Source organism: Erythrolamprus reginae, chromosome 1 (assembly GCF_031021105.1).
Source record: "Erythrolamprus reginae isolate rEryReg1 chromosome 1, rEryReg1.hap1, whole genome shotgun sequence".
Lineage (NCBI taxonomy): Eukaryota > Metazoa > Chordata > Lepidosauria > Squamata > Dipsadidae > Erythrolamprus > Erythrolamprus reginae.
Window position 1 is genome coordinate 36,405,677 of NC_091950.1, and position 17,425 is coordinate 36,423,101.

At 41.2% G+C, this 17,425-nt stretch overlaps 1 protein-coding gene across 1 annotated transcript in view; it reads right to left on the reverse strand.

Moving 5' to 3' along the window:
• FRMD6 (FERM domain containing 6) overlaps positions 1-17,425 on the reverse strand; it is a 100,912-nt gene that overhangs the window by 20,431 nt on the left and 63,056 nt on the right. The window contains exons 3-6 of the mRNA XM_070732997.1: positions 15,586-15,676; positions 13,974-14,053; positions 10,025-10,101; positions 7,213-7,399 (exon numbers count right to left, since the gene is read on the reverse strand). Coding sequence (XP_070589098.1) covers positions 7,213-7,399; positions 10,025-10,101; positions 13,974-14,053; positions 15,586-15,676 — 435 coding nt within the window. The remainder of the gene's footprint in view (positions 1-7,212; positions 7,400-10,024; positions 10,102-13,973; positions 14,054-15,585; positions 15,677-17,425) is intronic.

Genomic DNA, 17,425 nt, shown 5'->3' on the forward strand with positions numbered 1-17,425 from the left:
ACAACGGCTGGAAGCTGACCAAGGAGAGATTCAACCTGGAAATAAGGAAGAACTTCCTGATGGTCAGAACGATCAACCAGTGGAACAACCTACCAGCGGACGTTGTGAACTCCAATACTGTGGACATTTTTAAGAGGAAATTGGACTGCCATTGGCTGGGATGCTATAGGGTTCCTGCTTAGGCAGGGGGTTGGACTTGATGACCTGCATGGTCCCTTCCAACTTAACAATAAATAAATGAACAAACAAACAAACAAACAAACAAACAATAGATCGATCCTCTATGGCTGACTGTACTAACTGACATTCATGGCTTTCAAAAACAAAGCAGAGGAGAGGAGATATTACAATACTCCTGGGAAGATGGCTTAAAATGGAAACAGTGAGTCAACACTGTTGAGAGGTTATTATCTTCTTACCTGGCAAGTTTATACCAACAGTTATCTTGGGAGTTGGCAGACCTTGAAAAAGAGCTCAGTTCACCTACTGGAAAAGCTATCCAACCATGTTTCCATTGCTCAATATTTGAAGGAAGGTTTCACCGCAAGCAACTGAAGCATGAAGCTGCCTTATGCTAATGTGCCACACTGCCATACAACAGTCTTTCTCAACCTCAGCACCTTTAAGATGGGTGGACTCCAACTCCCAGAATTCCCCAGTCAGCATTGGGCCCATAATTCCAGGATTATCAGTCAGTATGGGCAAATAACTGCTGCTTATGAATTCTGAGCCTGTGGTTCCAACATATCTGCAGAGCATAAGGTTGTATCTGCAAAAACCAGAAGACATCCTTCCAGCATTTGCCATGTTTTTTTCACAGAGATCCCAGAGGTAGAACCTGTTGTACATACTCCTGATCAGTTAAGGACTCGGATTCAGATAGTGTTTATGAATTAGTGGGGGGCCGGGTTACAGGTAGTAGAACAGGTGGGAGGCCAGCCACAGGATGGGACTATGAGTTCAGGATCTAGTGAGGGAGAATCAGATGCTCACTGGGTTAACCCTAAATTCAGAAGGGCCCAAAAACATAGAGAGCAGAGGTCTGGAAGAAGATATTAAGGAGAGGAATGGGTTAAATATTGTAGTGATATATTTGGCATGTCAGGGGGTCAGTGGAGAAGAAGGGTGGAGTTTCAACGTTGCTGAAAGGAAAAATGGATGTGTTTTTGCCATGCTAAAGTAAGCCAAAGTATTTTATATTGTTATCAGTCAGTGCTACTGTTTTTTTTCCAAGTTATGCTGTTAGGAAAATAAATCTTGTTTAAGTAAAGCAGAAGAAGGAATGTGAGAAATGCAGCTAAGAGAGAGATAACGGACCGAGTGCTGTATGGAATGTGGTTGAATTACAGGAGAGCAGAGAAATAAATGGAGTTTCTTTATTCATGAAATGATGCATTTAATAAGAGTTATTTGTAATTGCTAAATTTCTACCAGAAACCAGAACAGAACCCACTATATTTGGAATCCAATTGTTCACTTGCAACCACTGGGTTATCATTTTTAATGTAATTTGTCTAGAAAGATTCCAAGATAAATTGGCCAATTGGCTTTTGAATACATCACCTCTCTAAGTAATTGTTAAACTATTCTTATTGCGATCAGCCTTCCAGGAATGTAATGTATTATTCTGGAACATACATCTTGCAACAACAGAGAAAAGTTTTGACTTTCTTCTTTTTATATAGTTTCTAAAAGTTATATTTTAGATTTTTCCTCCTAAAATTGTCCTGCAGTGAAATTACTTCTTCTTTCTGCTAACTAAAAAAAGGATCAAAAATTTGGGATGCAACTGTGAAGTCATTTTAGCATTGATTCTGGAAGGAACAATGGGCTTGATTGCCATTTTTTTGGCCATATTGTTTTGTTTGATAACATTCTAAATTTTCTCAGAGAACACTCTAAGAGTTTCCTTTTGCATCACCCTATCAAAGAATTTAGTGAAGTGATCTTTGCATAGCTCTGGGTCTGATGCGACAGTCAAATAATTCACCAAGATATTAACAGCCTAGTGCTATGTTTGAGTTTTAGAATTACCTGTCAGAGGCAACTTAGCAGAGTCAATGTAATACTAGCAATAGCATTAGTAATTGCATTTAAACTTGTATACCGCTTCACAGTGCTTTACAGACCTCTCTAAGCGGTTTATAGAGAGTAAGCATATTGCCCCCAACAATTTGGGACCTCATTTTACCGATCTTGGAAGGATGGAAGGCTGAGTCAACCTTGAGCCAACTGAGATTCGATCTGCAGAAGTAGCTTACAGTTCTGCACTCTAACCACTGCACCACCGAAGCTCTATATTGGCTAGAATACTGAACTAGGATTGGGAAAACGAAGGGGTCAGTTATGATTTTCAGCCCAACTTACTTCATGGGATTGTTGTGAAAACAAAATGAGATTGGGTATGTATGGAGTCTTGGTGGATAATCAACTAAACATGAGCCAACAATGTGCAGCAGCAGCTAAAAAAGCCAACACAATCCTAAGCTGCATCAACAGGGGAATACACTCCAAGACCAGGGAAGTTTTAATACCACTCTACTACGCCCTGGTCCGACCACACATGGAGTACTGTATTCAGTTCTGGTCACCACACTTCAAAAGAGACATTGAAACTCTGGAGAAGGTGCAAAAAAGAGCAACCAAGATGATTAAGGGATTGGAAACCAAGACTTACGAAGGATAGCCTAGAGAAAAGGAGGGCCAGAGCGGACATGATAGCAGTCTACAAGTATAGGAGGGGATGTCACAGAGAGGAGGGGATCACTTTATTCTCCAGGGCACCAGAGGGCCGGACGAGGAACAACGGCTGGAAGCTGACCAAGGAGAGATTCAACATGGAGATAAGGAGGAACTTCCTGACGGTCAGAGCGATCAACCAATGGAACAACCTACCAGCGAACGTTGTGAACTCCAACACTCTGGACATTTTTAAGAGAAGATTGAACTGCCACTTGACTGGTGTGCTATAGGGTTCCTGCTTGGGCAGGGGGTTGAACTTGATGGCCTTCATGGTCCCTTTCAAGTCTAACAATAAATAAATAAGTATGTATTCTATGTAATATGTGTATGTATTTTGTTGTGAGTCATGGAATAAAATGTAGGATATAAATTAAAAATATATCCATTGTCTACAAAGGAATGTAGAGCCGGGGTAGCACAGTGGCTAGAGTGCAGCACTGCAGGCTACTTCAGCTAACTGTTACCTGTAATTCAGCAGTTCAAATCTCAGCACCAGCTCAAGGTTGACTCAGCCTTCCATCCTTCTGAGGTGGGTAAAATGAGGACCCAGATTGTTGGGGGCAATATGCAGTTTCTGTAAACCGCTTAGAGAGGGCTGTAAAAGCACTATGAAGCGGTATATAAGTCTAAATGCTATGTCTATGACGATCATCCAGACAGACTTCCCTACATCAAACTTAAGGCCTGGGGATCAGATCTTGCCCATGGGGGTCACCCAGGAAACAGAAAAGGACCAGCCCAGGGTGCTTTTAGCCAGCAAAACCAGGCTCCAGAGCTCCGATTTTGGCTGCCACGGCCTCCTACAACCCTTTGCCAGTAAAAATAGGGCCGAGGAGTCTGTTTCCGCTGGCAGAGTGCTCAGACCATTGACAGGAGTGATGTCAAGTTGGCCCCGCCCACCCTGGCCACACCCACTCCAGTCCCTCAAGATCAGACACAACCCTGATGCTGCCTTCAATGAAATCGAGTTTGACACCCCTGGCCTACAGGATGGTAACTATAAGGATGATGATATGAAGACGGTGTTAAATATGCAGAGAGTGAGTTACTAAGGGCAGGATTTGAATGTTGTCTCCTGATTGGCTGTTCGTTCCGGCGGGAGAATTTGTTACTATGTCAAATAAGGTTTGTTACTTTGTGAAGCCTATAAATAGGGTAAAGACGTGTCACTTTCTCTGAGAGAGAATTAGTGACTATACTCTAACTCAGTGTTTTTCAACCAGTGTGCCGTGGCACACTAGTGTGCCATGAGACATGGTCAGGTGTGCCGTGGGGAAATTAAACATGGTTCCCCAAACTACGGCCCACGTGCCGGATACAGCCCGCGGAGGCCATTTATCCAGCCTGCCACCAGCCGCCTCCATCCGAACATAAACATTCCCCTCACAATCCCTCCAGTATCAACGACAGGAAGAGTGGAGGCACAGGGAACGCTCACTGACCAATCACCTTCTAGGATTCATCCTGACCACTAGCGATGAACCAATAGCAGGCCGCCTCTCATCCACACCCAGGAAGGCCCGCTCGGGCTGCCGCGCACTTGTCATTGTGTGGCCGCGGCGAGTAGTTGAAGCTGCCACTCCTCCCCATGGTCTCGATTTCTAATCCTGGTCAGGACTGGAGGTAAATATTGCCACCACTAGATGAAGCCTCAGCCTCAGCTGGTTATGTCTATCCTGATGGTGTATATAATATGTACTGTGTTAGTGTCATTTTGTGTCATTTTGGTTGGTGGTGTGCCCCAGGATTTTGTAAATGTAAAAAGCATGCCGTGGCTCAAAAAAGGTTGAAAATCACTGCCCTAACTGATCTGTTTAACCTGCCTGTTCTGACTGAGAGAAAAATAAAGAAACTGCTAATTCATCAGTTGCCTTCCACTGAGTATTTTTCAGACGGGTCACATTTGGAAAGTTGGCTCCTTCTCCCTCAGGCAACATGAAGGCAATAAGGACCATAAAACAGTTCACTGAATTCTTCTCTACACCCCCTCCACCCATGTTGTTGTACTGCACCAAACAGGCATGAATGTCTCTGTTATGCATTCCCCGTGACATCACCCTCTCCTTATAACTAGGATCTATTCTGGGGATGCTCACAGCAGCTGCACTACCCAAAATTCCAGCTGAAGCACTGGCTGCCACAAACAATCACATAGTACCACAAGGCACCGCCGGAGGAAGATCTTTTCACATGCTCACAAACTATTTATTTATTTATTTATTGGATTTGTATGTCGCCCCTCTCCATGGACTTGGGGCGGCTAACAACAGTGATAAAAACAGCATGTAACAATCCAATACTAAAACAATTAAAAAACCCTTATTTATAAAACCAAACATACATACAAACATACCATGCATAAATTGTAGAGGCCTAGGGAGAAAGAATATCTCAGTTCCCCCATGCCTGACGGCAGAGGTGGGTTTTAAGGAGCTTACGAAAGGCGAGGAGGGTGGGGGAAATTCTAATCTCTGGGGGGAGTTGGTTCCAGAGGGCCGGGGCCGCCACAGAGAAGGCTCTTCCCCCGGGTCCCGCCAAACGACATTATTTAGTTGACGGGACCCGGAGAGGGACAACTCTGTGGGACCTAACTGGTTGCTGGGATTCGTGTAGCAGAAGGCGGTCCCGGAGATAATATGGTCCGGTGCCATGAAGGGCTTTATAGGTCATAACCAACACTTTGAATTGTGACCGGAAACTGATCGGCAACCAATGCAGACTCCTGTCACTCCATCACTATTCTTTAATTCCAAGCACGTACTTTCATTTCATGGGCCCTAATTTGCTCCTCTTCATTCACTCTTCTAGCTCTTGCATTATTCCAGAAACATGGATAACGACACGTTACCTGTTGTTCTTGAAACTATGAATGATTTCTCTGATATGGTTACTGTTAACCAACTTTAAAAAGATAGCCAATAAACTATCTGCTTCTCTGAGGACAAATATGCAGATGAGATAAGTTATGATCCCAAAAAGGGTTCTCCAACCTTGGCAACTTTAAGACGTGTGGACTTCAACTCCCAGAATTCCTCAGCCAGCTTTTAAGCTTCCTCCATGTGAGTAGTTCACTTTTTGAATAGTAAGAACTATTCATGGGGGTGGGGCATCAGGATTTGAGAGATGCTTAGGTGGGGCATGGCCAAAAAAAAGTTGGGAACCACTGTTCTGGGGGGTAGCTATTCTGTCTCCTATCACTTTGGGCTATGGTGGTCCTTGTCTCATTCATTTCCTTCTAGGGAAACTGCTGCTTCATCAAAGCACCCACTCATCCAGCCTCTGTAGGAACCATGTCCTCCACTAGTTTTTGATTCAGAGGAGTTGCTTCGAGAAACTGCTGGGTCCTACCTGGAATTGCAGCCCATAGGACAGTGGTGGTGAATCCTATGGCACGCGGAGCCATATCTGCGAGCACATGAGCCATTGCCCTAGCTCAACTCTAACGTGCATGTGTGTACTGGCAAGTTTAATGAAAAGAAAGATGAGGGGAGACATGATAGCAGTTTTCCAGTATCCCAGGAGTTGCCACAAAAAAGAAGGAGTCAACCTATTCTCCAAAGCACCTGAGGGTATATCAAGAAGCAATGGGTGGAAACTAAACAAGGAGAGAAGAACTAAGGAGAAATTTCCTGACAGTCAAAATGGTTGTCTCCAGAAGTTGTGAATGCCCCAACAATGGAAGTTTTTAAGCAGATGTTGGATAACCAAGGTCCCTTCCAACTCTGTTGTTGTTGTTGTTGTTGTTGTTGTTGTTGTTATTATTATTATTATTATTATTATCATCATCATCATCATCTACTGCTACTTCTACTACGACTTCTACTACTACTCTGCACATACCTTAACAATTTCTGTCCACATAGCACAGTTATGCTATGAGTCTCACAATTGCTTCAATTGGCTAAGCACACCGATGGCAAAGTTAGCATTTAGCATTTAGGCTTATACTGTATACCACTTCGTAGTGCTTTTACAGCCCTCTCTAAGCAGTTAACAGAATCAGCAGATTGTCCTCAACAATCTGGGTCCTCATTTTACCCACCTCAGAAGGATGGAAGGCTGAGTCAACCTTAAGCCGGTGGTGAGATTTGAACTGTTGAAATACAGCTAGCAGTTAGCTGAAGTAGCCTGCAGTGCTGCACTCTAATCGCTGTGCCACTTGGGCTCAAGTTGATCAAACAACCATATTTCCTCCCTCCCCATTACCATTATAAAAATTAAGCAGGGAGGAGACTCTGTGGCCAAATTTCTGCAAAAAACAAACTTGGCTCTGGCGAAGTGGAAAAAGCCTACTGTGACCTGCAATTTTATTGATGGGGTCACTGGCTAAATCTGTACCAAAACAACATCTGTTGCCTGAAATGTTTCCGGAAATGCCCTCCCCACCCACCCCAGAGTATTTCAGCATTCAAAATAAACAAAGAACATTTCCCTCGAAGACAAGAAGGTGGTTTTGGAAGGCGCCCTTACCCAGGCAGGGAAGTATGCTTCAGGTTCAAAGTATTTCCCAAAGTGCTTGTTCCTCTTGAAATTGCCTAGGTCAGCCTGCAGTGCAAAGGCTGCTAGGAGGAAGTAGGCCTCTTCGCACAGCAGGCACTGAGAGCGCAGGACTTGTTTCCTCAGATGCCAGTAATAATAGTAGCGTGCAGTTCGGTCACTGGACATAGATGAAAAGATGAAAAAAAAAAAAAGAAGAAGAGGGGAAAAAAAGAGCAAATGTTCAGGACATGGAACAAATCAACAAGAAAACCAGAAATGAGGAGCTCGCTTTATTAGAAATGGCTGTATGCTGGTCTCATTTGGCAGCTTTTGGGTGCTTGATGGCAGAGTATTCTAACCCTTATCCATGGATTAACAGAATATTTTACCTGATTTAATACAGTAGTACCTCTACTTACGAACATGACCAGGTTCTTAAGTAGAAATGTTTGTAAGAAGAAGCAATTTTTCCCATAGGAATCAATGTAAAAGCAAATAATGTGTGTAATTGGGGAAACCACAGGGAGGGTGGAGGCCGTCTCCTGCCATATACCTCCCAGAGACCAATAAGATCGCACAGGGTTGGCCTTCTCCAGGTCCCTGTTTCCTCCTAGATTCCTAGAGAGGCCCCATGTAGGCTTCTCCCCGCCTTTTCTGGCCCTGTTTCCTCCCAGGAGATTGCTAGAGAGGCCCCATGGAGGTTTCTTCCTGCTTTTTCCAGCTCTGTTTCCTCCCAGGAGATTGCTACAGAGGCCCCATAGAGGCTTCTCCCTGCCTTTTCTGGCCCTGTTTCCTCCCAGGAGATTCCTAGAGAGGCCCCATGGAGGCTTGTCACTGCCTTTTCCGGTTACAGTTTCGGAGGCTTGGGTTTGTAAGTGGAAAATGGTTCTTGAGAAGAGGCAAAAAAAATGTTGAACACCCGGTTCTTCTCTAGAAATGTTTGTAAGTAGAGGCGTTCTTAGGTAGAGGTACCACTGTAACTCCCAGCGACTGATTAGAGCCCACAGGATTGGCCTTCTCTGGGTCTCATCGACTAAGTAATGTTGGCTGGCGGGGCTGTGGAGGAGGGTCTTCTCTGTGGAGGCACCGGCTTCCTGGAACCAACTACTCTCCAAGATCCGTACTACTCCCACCCTACTGGCTTTCCAGAAAGCCTCGAAAACCTGTGTTCGCCGGCAGGCCTGGGGGCTGTGAATAATCGACACTTTTTCAGTTCCAGCCACAGTAAGATTGCATGATATGATATGATTGTATTAATTGGATTTTAAACCGATTTTTATACTGTGTTTTCTTGTTGTAAGCCACCCAGAGTCCTTTGGGAGTGGGTGGCACACAAATTAATTAATTAAAAAAACAAATCTGTATACAGATTAACATTATTGTCCCAAATCTTTGATAATGCCTTAAAACCTGATGCATCTCAAAGATGGGAGAGGAGTTGGACCAAAATGTCAAGAAGGTTACTGCAGCCATACCATTTTTATGGGACCGTCTCCTGCCGTAAACCTCCCAGAGACCAGTAAGATCACACAGGGTTGGCCTTCTCCGGGTCCCATCGACTAAGCATTGCAGGTTGGCAGGGCCGCAGGGGAGGGCCTTCTCTGTGACTGCCCTGGCAACTCCTCCCCAATGTCTGTACTGCTCCCACCCTGCTGGCTTTCTGAAAGGCTATGAAGACCTGGTTTTGCCGGCAGGCCATGAATTTATTTATTTATTTATTATTTAGATTTGTAAGCTGCCCCTCTCCGCGAATTCGTACATCTTTCATGGCCAAATCGTATTGAATGGTATGTATGTGTTGATTGGGTTTTTGAGTCATGGGTTTTATCTGGGGTTATTGTTTTAATTTATATTTGACTTCTTTTTATTGCAAATAAGAGAAGTCTGTTTTATTGAGATAACAAAATGTTTCCTGAATTTGGCAAATTTAAGACTAATAATAATAATAATAATAATAATATAATAATAAAAATATTATTATTATTATTATTATTATTATTATTATTATTATTATTATTAATTGGATTTGTATGCTGCCCCTCTCCGAAGACTCGGAGAGTCTTTAAATTTAAGACATATGGACCCCAACTCCCATAATACCCATTCAGCACACTGAAGTCCAACACTGATAACAGAATCTTGAAAGTCTGACAGTGTTTTCCTTTCCCTCCCTTTTACACCAAAGAGAATCAAGGCAGAACACCCTTGAATATCTTTCTTAGGCCTTCCTATTTTCCCAGGCTATGCTTATGTTTTTTTTGGAGATAGCTGCACATTTTTAAGGCCATCTCAGTTCTCCCCTACGTGTTGACTTCTTGCTATGAATGCGCCCGCTGATGTGAATTTCTTCTTGCCATTGCTTCATTGCCTTAACATTTATCTCACTGCTGTTTATTCGTTTTATTAACGTTCATACTGTTTTATTACTTTATCAAATTTAGGTAAGCCTCGAGGAAGCTTTCAGCTTCAACGACAGCCTGCAGATTTTTTAAATACAGATAAACAGGACAAATTATCTTAATGAAAAATCTCATAGAGTCCCATTGCAGATGATTTGGTAATATGTCAGTGCAACTTTTCCCAGGCTGTAACTTTCATGTATTTATTGTGATCATATCTTCTCAGATTTCCTGGCATGAAGTTGAACAAATTGATCAATAAGCTAAAATATTATTTAGCTTGTGGACAATTCTGAGCACCCATACTTATTTTTTGCAATCTTCTAGCATCAAGGCTTTGAAGTGGACTCTCTGATGAATACACATTCCCCTTCCCCTAGGTTGTCTGGCTTCCCGAAACTTACCTGATCAAGCGACCATTCTCCACATAATACTGCACTCGGAAGTGAATGATCATTGGGGGACCAAACTGGTCTATACCCTGCAATAAATAGCAAATATAAATATCAGTTTCCAGACTGAGCAAAGGGAGGGCCACAAAAAGACCTCTGCTGGATCACCCCAAAAATATGTCTAGTCCAAGGGTGAAATTAAATTTTTTTCCCTACCAGTTCTGTGGGTATGACTTGGTGGGCAAGGCAGGGGAAGGATACTGCAAAATCTTAATTCCCTCCCCACTCCAGGGGAAGGATACTGCACAATAACTATTCCTTCCCCGTTCCTTGGGGAAGGATATTGCAAAATCTTAATTCCGTCCAGACTCCAGGCGAAGGATACTGCACAATAATTATTCCTTCCCCGTTCCTTGGGGAAGGATACTGCAAAATCTTAATTCCGTCCAGACTCCAGGGGAAGGATACTGCACATTAACTATTCCTTTCCCGTTCCTTGGGGAAGGATATTGCAAAATCTTAATTCCATCCAGACTCCAGGCGAAGGATACTGCACAATAATTATTCCTTCCCCGTTCCTTGGGGAAGGATACTGCAAAATCTTAATTCCGTCCAGACTCCAGGGGAAGGATACTGCACAATAACTATTCCTTTCCCGTTCCTTGGGGAAGGATACTGCAAAATCTTAATTCCGTCCCCACTCCAGGGGAAGGATGCTGCACAATAATTATTCCTTCCCCGTTCCTTGGGGAAGGATATTGCAAAATCTTAATTCCGTCCCCACTCCAGGGGAAGGATGCTGCACAATAATTATTCCTTCCCCGTTCCTTGGGGAAGGATATTGCAAAATCTTAATTCCGTACCCACTCCAGGGGAAGGATACTGCACAATAACTATTCCTTCCCCGTTCCTTGGGGAATGATATTGCAAAATCTCCATTCCCACCCCACTCTGGGGCCAGTAGGCGGTATTTGCCGGTTCTCTGAACTACTCAAAATTTCTGCTACCGGTTCTTCAGAACATGTCAGAACCTGCTGAATTTCACCCCTGGTCTAGTCCACATTCTGTTCTTGCAGCGGTTGGCCATTTGCAACCACCTCTCACTTGTGTCCAGCCTTTAAAGAATACCTCCTCTTAATAACCAAAGTCAGCTACATCAATGATGATGAGTAATCTTTATCCAGAAACCCAAGATAATATTTTTCTAATTATTCTGTCTGTTTTTATAAGGAGCACCAGCTGGAGGCACACTATGATGCAGAAACAGTGTTGGCTAAGTTGCAATCATCTTTGCCAAGGACACTGTTTAAAACATTTTGTCCATCAATTAACAAGTGGAATGAGACCTTAATTCAAAATTTAGATCAGTCTCTATCCCAAATGATACCTGAGCTTCACTATTTGCTCTTTTGTTTGGATACAGCAAAGGATACAGTGACTTGGGAGTGTGTGGGGGAAGGATAGGTCAAATCTCACAGGACTCCAAATGTTAATTTTATGAGATAGTCTCCATATCCCTTTAATTTATCTTGGGGAAAGCTCAAACCTTTCTGAGATCTCATTTCATAAATGAGAGCTGAGATCTCTGGAGCATTTGACACAACTGACTGATTTATAGGTTATCTTCTTCACTGTATCATTTGTTTTGGAGTGCATGATGTTGCTACATTTGAATGATAACTGGACTCGAGTCAGTTTTATGACTGAGATGGGAAATCAGACTGAGAAATAAATAAATTGTGGAATTAGAGAACAGGGAACTTTTGGTTAATATTTCATTTCTTAGAAAATTGCCTATCAACTGGAGATTACTTAGCTCCTACTTATTTAGCATCTTATTTGCTGTGAAAAAAAGGAAATAAAAGTATATTTAAAAGGGCTCTGAGGCTAAATTAAAGCTGCTGGCTGTTTTATTGTAAGACTAGTGGGCCCAGTGGGGACCCAATGCAATTCCCAGGAGTAACAATGTCTTTCCAGAGCATTTTCTTAGAGTCCTTCAGGCTTCAAGCCACAACTACTTTATCATCTTCACTGTATATAGAAGGGGCAGAATTTACTAAAGATGTCAAAGATCACAAGTTAAAAAATTAGCATAGGCCAGGGGTAGGCAAAGTTGGCTCTTCTATGACTTGTGGACTTCAACTCCCAGAATTCCTGAGCCAATCATGGTAGCTCAGGAATTCTGGGAGTTGAAGTCCACATGTCATAGAAGAGCCAACTTTGCCTACCCCTGGCATAGGCTAATGTTTAGTTTACTGATTAAAGTAGTAGTCTAGATCATTGAAAAATTCAAGATGCATTAGATACTATAAACCTTAGGGTGAACATACTTGGCTGCTATTTTTGCCACCACTATGGTTTTCCTTTTGTGAAGGGGCAATTTTCTCAAATTTAACCTTTGTTTGCTGGCCAAAAACCTTGGGTTCCTCTCAGCGAATTCAAATCATTTTGAAGGAGACTGATGGAGCTGAATTTAATGAAGATAGCTGAGAAATAAGCTCTGAAGATGCCCTTTCCTGTACAAATCCCTTTCTAATTGCTGCCCATTCTCTTGCTGAATTATTGAAAGTTGGGGGGCATAAAATCTTAAATCCTCTTCCTCCTCACCACCACCAGGCATGCAGAGTTTGTAGTTTTTGCGATTTTTCCCATTCTCTGATTGCTTCCAAAGACATTGCAGACATATGGACAACAATAGTAACTGTAAAACTGTAATGCTCCAGGGGTTGATATGATCCAGAGGTGAGTCCCTGCCAATTTGGACCGGTTCTATAGAACCGTTAGTAACTTGGCAGCCTAGGTTGCTGGAACTGGCAATGACCCAGGCTTGCCACGGCCCCGAACCTACGGTACCACCATCCTGTTATTTGCATATGTACAGAAGCCTTTTTTTAAAGTACTGCACATGCGCATAGGATTATTTCTGGGGAGGGGCGCATGTGTGCAAAATGTGTACTTACACCGCAATATGGATGGTGGGGAAGGTAAATAGAACCTATCCTAGATATGATCCCGCTAAGGCCCCAGCTGTGCAACGATTCTGCTTTTACTTTTAATAAATTTAAACAGGAGGTCTGGATGGGCTTGTGATGAAAGAGTATAATTACACACACACATACATATATATATATTTATATACTGCTCAAAATAAATAAATAAAGGGAACACTTAAACAACACAATATAACTCCAAGTAAATCAAACTTCTGTGAAATCAAACTGTCCACTTAGGAAGCAACACTGATTGGCAATCAATTTCACATGCTGTTGTGCACATTCAACTTTGTACGGAACAAAGTATTCAATGAGAATATTTCATTCATTCAGATCTAGGATGTGTTATTTGAGGGTTTCCCTTTGACTTCATGTTGAAATTGCCTCTAGATCAGTGGCTCTCAATCTTTCTAATGCCGCGACCCCTTAATACAGTTCCTCATGTTGTGGTGACCCCCAACCAAAAGTCTAGCGCCAATTCTCCCAATAGAGCTTTAAGCTGATTGGCAGGAAGGTCAGAGGGACACCCCCACTGTAAACACCTGATTGGTTGGATTGTAAAAATAAGTTCCAAGGCACTAGAATAGAAGCTTTAGTTCCTAACACCATGGGGAATTTGTCTTTTCCCAGGGTCTTATGCGACCCCTATGAAATGCCATTTGATCCCCAAAGGGGTCCCAGGATGAGAACCACTGCTTTACAAGCTGAACAGCAGCCTGTGTTTCCCTCTCAGATGCTCACTGTGGGAAAACCATCACTGTGAAGTAACCCCAATACTGTACTGGTGTATCAGATAACTGACTCTGAGGTCAGGCAGCCCTTCTGCTAATGCCTCACACATAACACAGGACAGGTTGAATACTAGTCACAGCAATGGCAAAGAAAGGCAAACATGTGATGTAAGTAGGCAGCTGCTCCCTACTTCAGTCCTCCTAACCACAGAGATGAAACCAGAGTGGCACTCCTACCTTACTCGCTTCTTTCTTCCATTCTTTTGGGCAGTACTTGTAGAGCTTCTGGGATAATTCCATATATACATGCTCATTATCTGCCACAGAAAGGGACAAGAAGTTTTATATTTTGTATGCAGGCTGAGCAAAGCATTTTCTGACATTCTTTTAAAAACCAGTAACAATGATGCACTTATGACTAAGGAAAGCCAAGCTTATAAAGCTGCTTTTGTGGACCAGCTGAAGCAATTCTACTGGAGAGAAAAAAGTTAGAATTTCCTTATAAGCTTTTCTTCAGGAAATTGATATTTTAAAAAAAGGGCTTCAATTATTTATTCGTCTTAGCAGAAGTTGTCCACTTTTTTAAAAAGTTGTTATTGTTGTTGATAATAACAATAACAGTAACAGTAACAATAAGAACAACAACAACAACAACAACAACAATAATAATTTATATGCCACTCAACTCTCTAAGAACTCTGGGCAGCTCACAACAAAAATGTTGCAAAAGTTGTATATTTGCATACCTAGTGCAAATAATGTAGCAAGGCTAATGACATTGTTTTGTTTGGTTAATAAAGTTTGATTCTTTAAGGAGAATCCTGATAGCTTGATGTTTCTATACTTTTATTCTGATACTTCTATGATAAAGGTTCAAGTAGCAAAGTATTAACTAACCTATTATTTGCCCATGGAAATTTGATCTTATTTCAAGGACTCTAGTTTTGTTTTGATTTTTTAGAGAGAATTATAGTTTTTGTAAGGCATGGTCAATTTTTAGTTGCACCTTCAATCCATTGCTTCAGTTTATAAACAAAGTTATTGATCTAATTTGCATAATGAACACTTGTCTTGGTTCATGTAATGCACTGAGGTTTTACACCAAATAGTTACATTCTTATAGTGATTAAGCCAAAATCAAACTATGATATATCTTAGTGAGACTATCTCCGATACTGCTTGTTGGTTTTTTTAATAATAATTTTGAATCAATATAGACTCCTGGTGAGTTCCTGGACTCTGCAATTTTCTTGGCATGATTGCTATTGCCTCCCGAGTCCTAACTAGCCCAAAATTATTCTGTCACATTTGTGGTTATGCTAGGACTAGACTTATGGGTTTGTAGCCTAGTGGCTCAATCAGTACACCAAGCTGGCTCTATTGTTACGTTATACTGTTATGTTTTATATTGTTATGTTAAGATTTTTATTAATATTGATTGTTTCTTCATTACTTATTTGACCTGTATGACAATCATTAAGTGTTGTACCACATGATTCTTGACAAATGTATCTTTTTCTTTTATGTACACTGAGAGCATAGGCACCAAAGACAAATTCCTTGTGTGTCCAATCACCATTGGCCAATAAAGAATTCTATTCTATCCTATCCTATTCTATTCTATCCTATTCTAATCATATTCTATCCTATTCTATTCTATCCTATCCTATCCTACCCTACCCTATTCTATTCTATCTACTTGAAAACATTGCTTTATAATTCTGCACCAATTCAATTTTTCTGCAGCAAACAAATACCAAACAAAAACCACAGACTTAGCAAAGATCAATGATCCAAAAACAAAGTTAGTAGAGAATCACAGAAATAGCACTGTTCCATTTGGACTTACTTTGTATCACACTGAGCCCAAAGAGATGCCCATCCTTTAGCCGTAGCAGGTCACAAACTTGGACAAGTAACTCATGGCACGATATTTTAACCTACAGAATGCAAAGGAAAAGAAAAATAGTTCAATCTGTAATTGCTTTAGCAAAAATTTCAGGAGAAATCGCAAGGAAAGTTATTGTGCCATTAATCTTATTTTTTTTTTATTAAGGAACTACAGCGATCACCATAAAACAAGATCAACGACTTAGGTAGATAAAATATCACAAACTCAACTTATTCAAAGGCCTAGCAAGCTATGGCCAAAGCAGACTTGAATTATTTATATTACAAATTACATAAAAGCAGAAGTCCCCTAGGCTTTCATGGCTTGCTAACTTTTGCTGGCTCTATCTGACAAAATGCTACTCATTCAAATTCATCTAATCTTTCTTCTTTTTTAACTAATAGCAAATAGAAAACTAGCAAAATCCATCACACTGAGAAGTCCTTAAACCTTATCTTTTGCTATTTTGTATGCTTAATTTAAGAATTTGGATTTTGTGAGATTGAATTGTGAAGAGCTAGGGAGAAAGATGACACCTGCTTCATGTATCAATTTGGTGCCAATTTTGATAAAATAAGGTAAATAAAATCTGCCAACCCACTGTGACATTATCTCATTTCCAGCAGGTTTCTCTTGATTCTGCAAGAGTCTTGTCAGAAAGGCACTAAGCCAAACTTAGTAGCAAAAAGAAGGAAAAGAGCAATGTAAGCATTACTTAAAAAAAACAAAAAACCCACCAAATAAAAGTATATAGTAGAAGGCGATTCAGAGTAATCCAATTAGGTAAAAAACACACCATAGAATAAAGCTGTAGTTCCTAAAACAACAACATCACTGAACTGAAAAAATCATTTGCCCAGGAAATGTAGTCATTTTTATAAAGCAAAAATGGAGAATACATTTTGCTTCACATGGAACTTCTTGGTTTGTGGTGTTCTCTGAGCTCAGCAGATATTTTATTCTCAGAATAGGTGATGTTATGCAGTCTGGGAATGAAGCATCTGCCAGAAGAAAACTCTGTTTGGAGTACACCAAGAACTCAACATTTTATGCAACACCAAACAATCAAGACATTAAACTCAAAGCCTCCAATTTCCAAAAACAAATCTGTTCTTATTGCTAAGCTGAGATAAACAACTTTTGGAAGAGAAATAGAAATATGGCAAGATAACAGCTGCTTTTTGGGGGTTTTTTTAGTTGACAGAATGTTTTAAGGACAGTGATGAGACCATGAAGAGTTAGAAAAATACTCTTATTTTCAAAAAGCAATTTGTGGAAGTCAGCAATAGCAGGGACATTTGAGTTGGAAGGTGAGTTTAGGCTATCTTAAGACATTTGCACTGGCTAAACAATTTGGGTGATGGATAGTTTTGTCATTTGCCTTCTCAGAAGTAAATCAGATTTAAAAAAACCCAGATAAAGCAATGCTGGATGCCTTCAGCTTGAGTGAAGAGGCAGAGGAAAGCCAGTTTAACCCTTTTCCTCCCCACGAATTTATCAATGCAAGACTACACATTAACTCCGTTTGCTCTTCTTCCCAACAATAAATGATATATTTTATTTCTCAAATATAAATCAGGGGACTTCTTATTTAATAAGAGCAGCAAAACTGGGAAGGAAAGAATGATGAAAGTATGGCTTAAAAGCAAGACCTAATAATGAGTTTTCCCAAAAATACAGGTACCCTAGTCCTCAACTTATAACAGTTTGTTTGGTGACCATTCAAAGTTAACAATGGCACTGAAAAAAGTGACTTGTGACCAGTGTTGGGCCTCCGACACATGTGCACACATGAGAT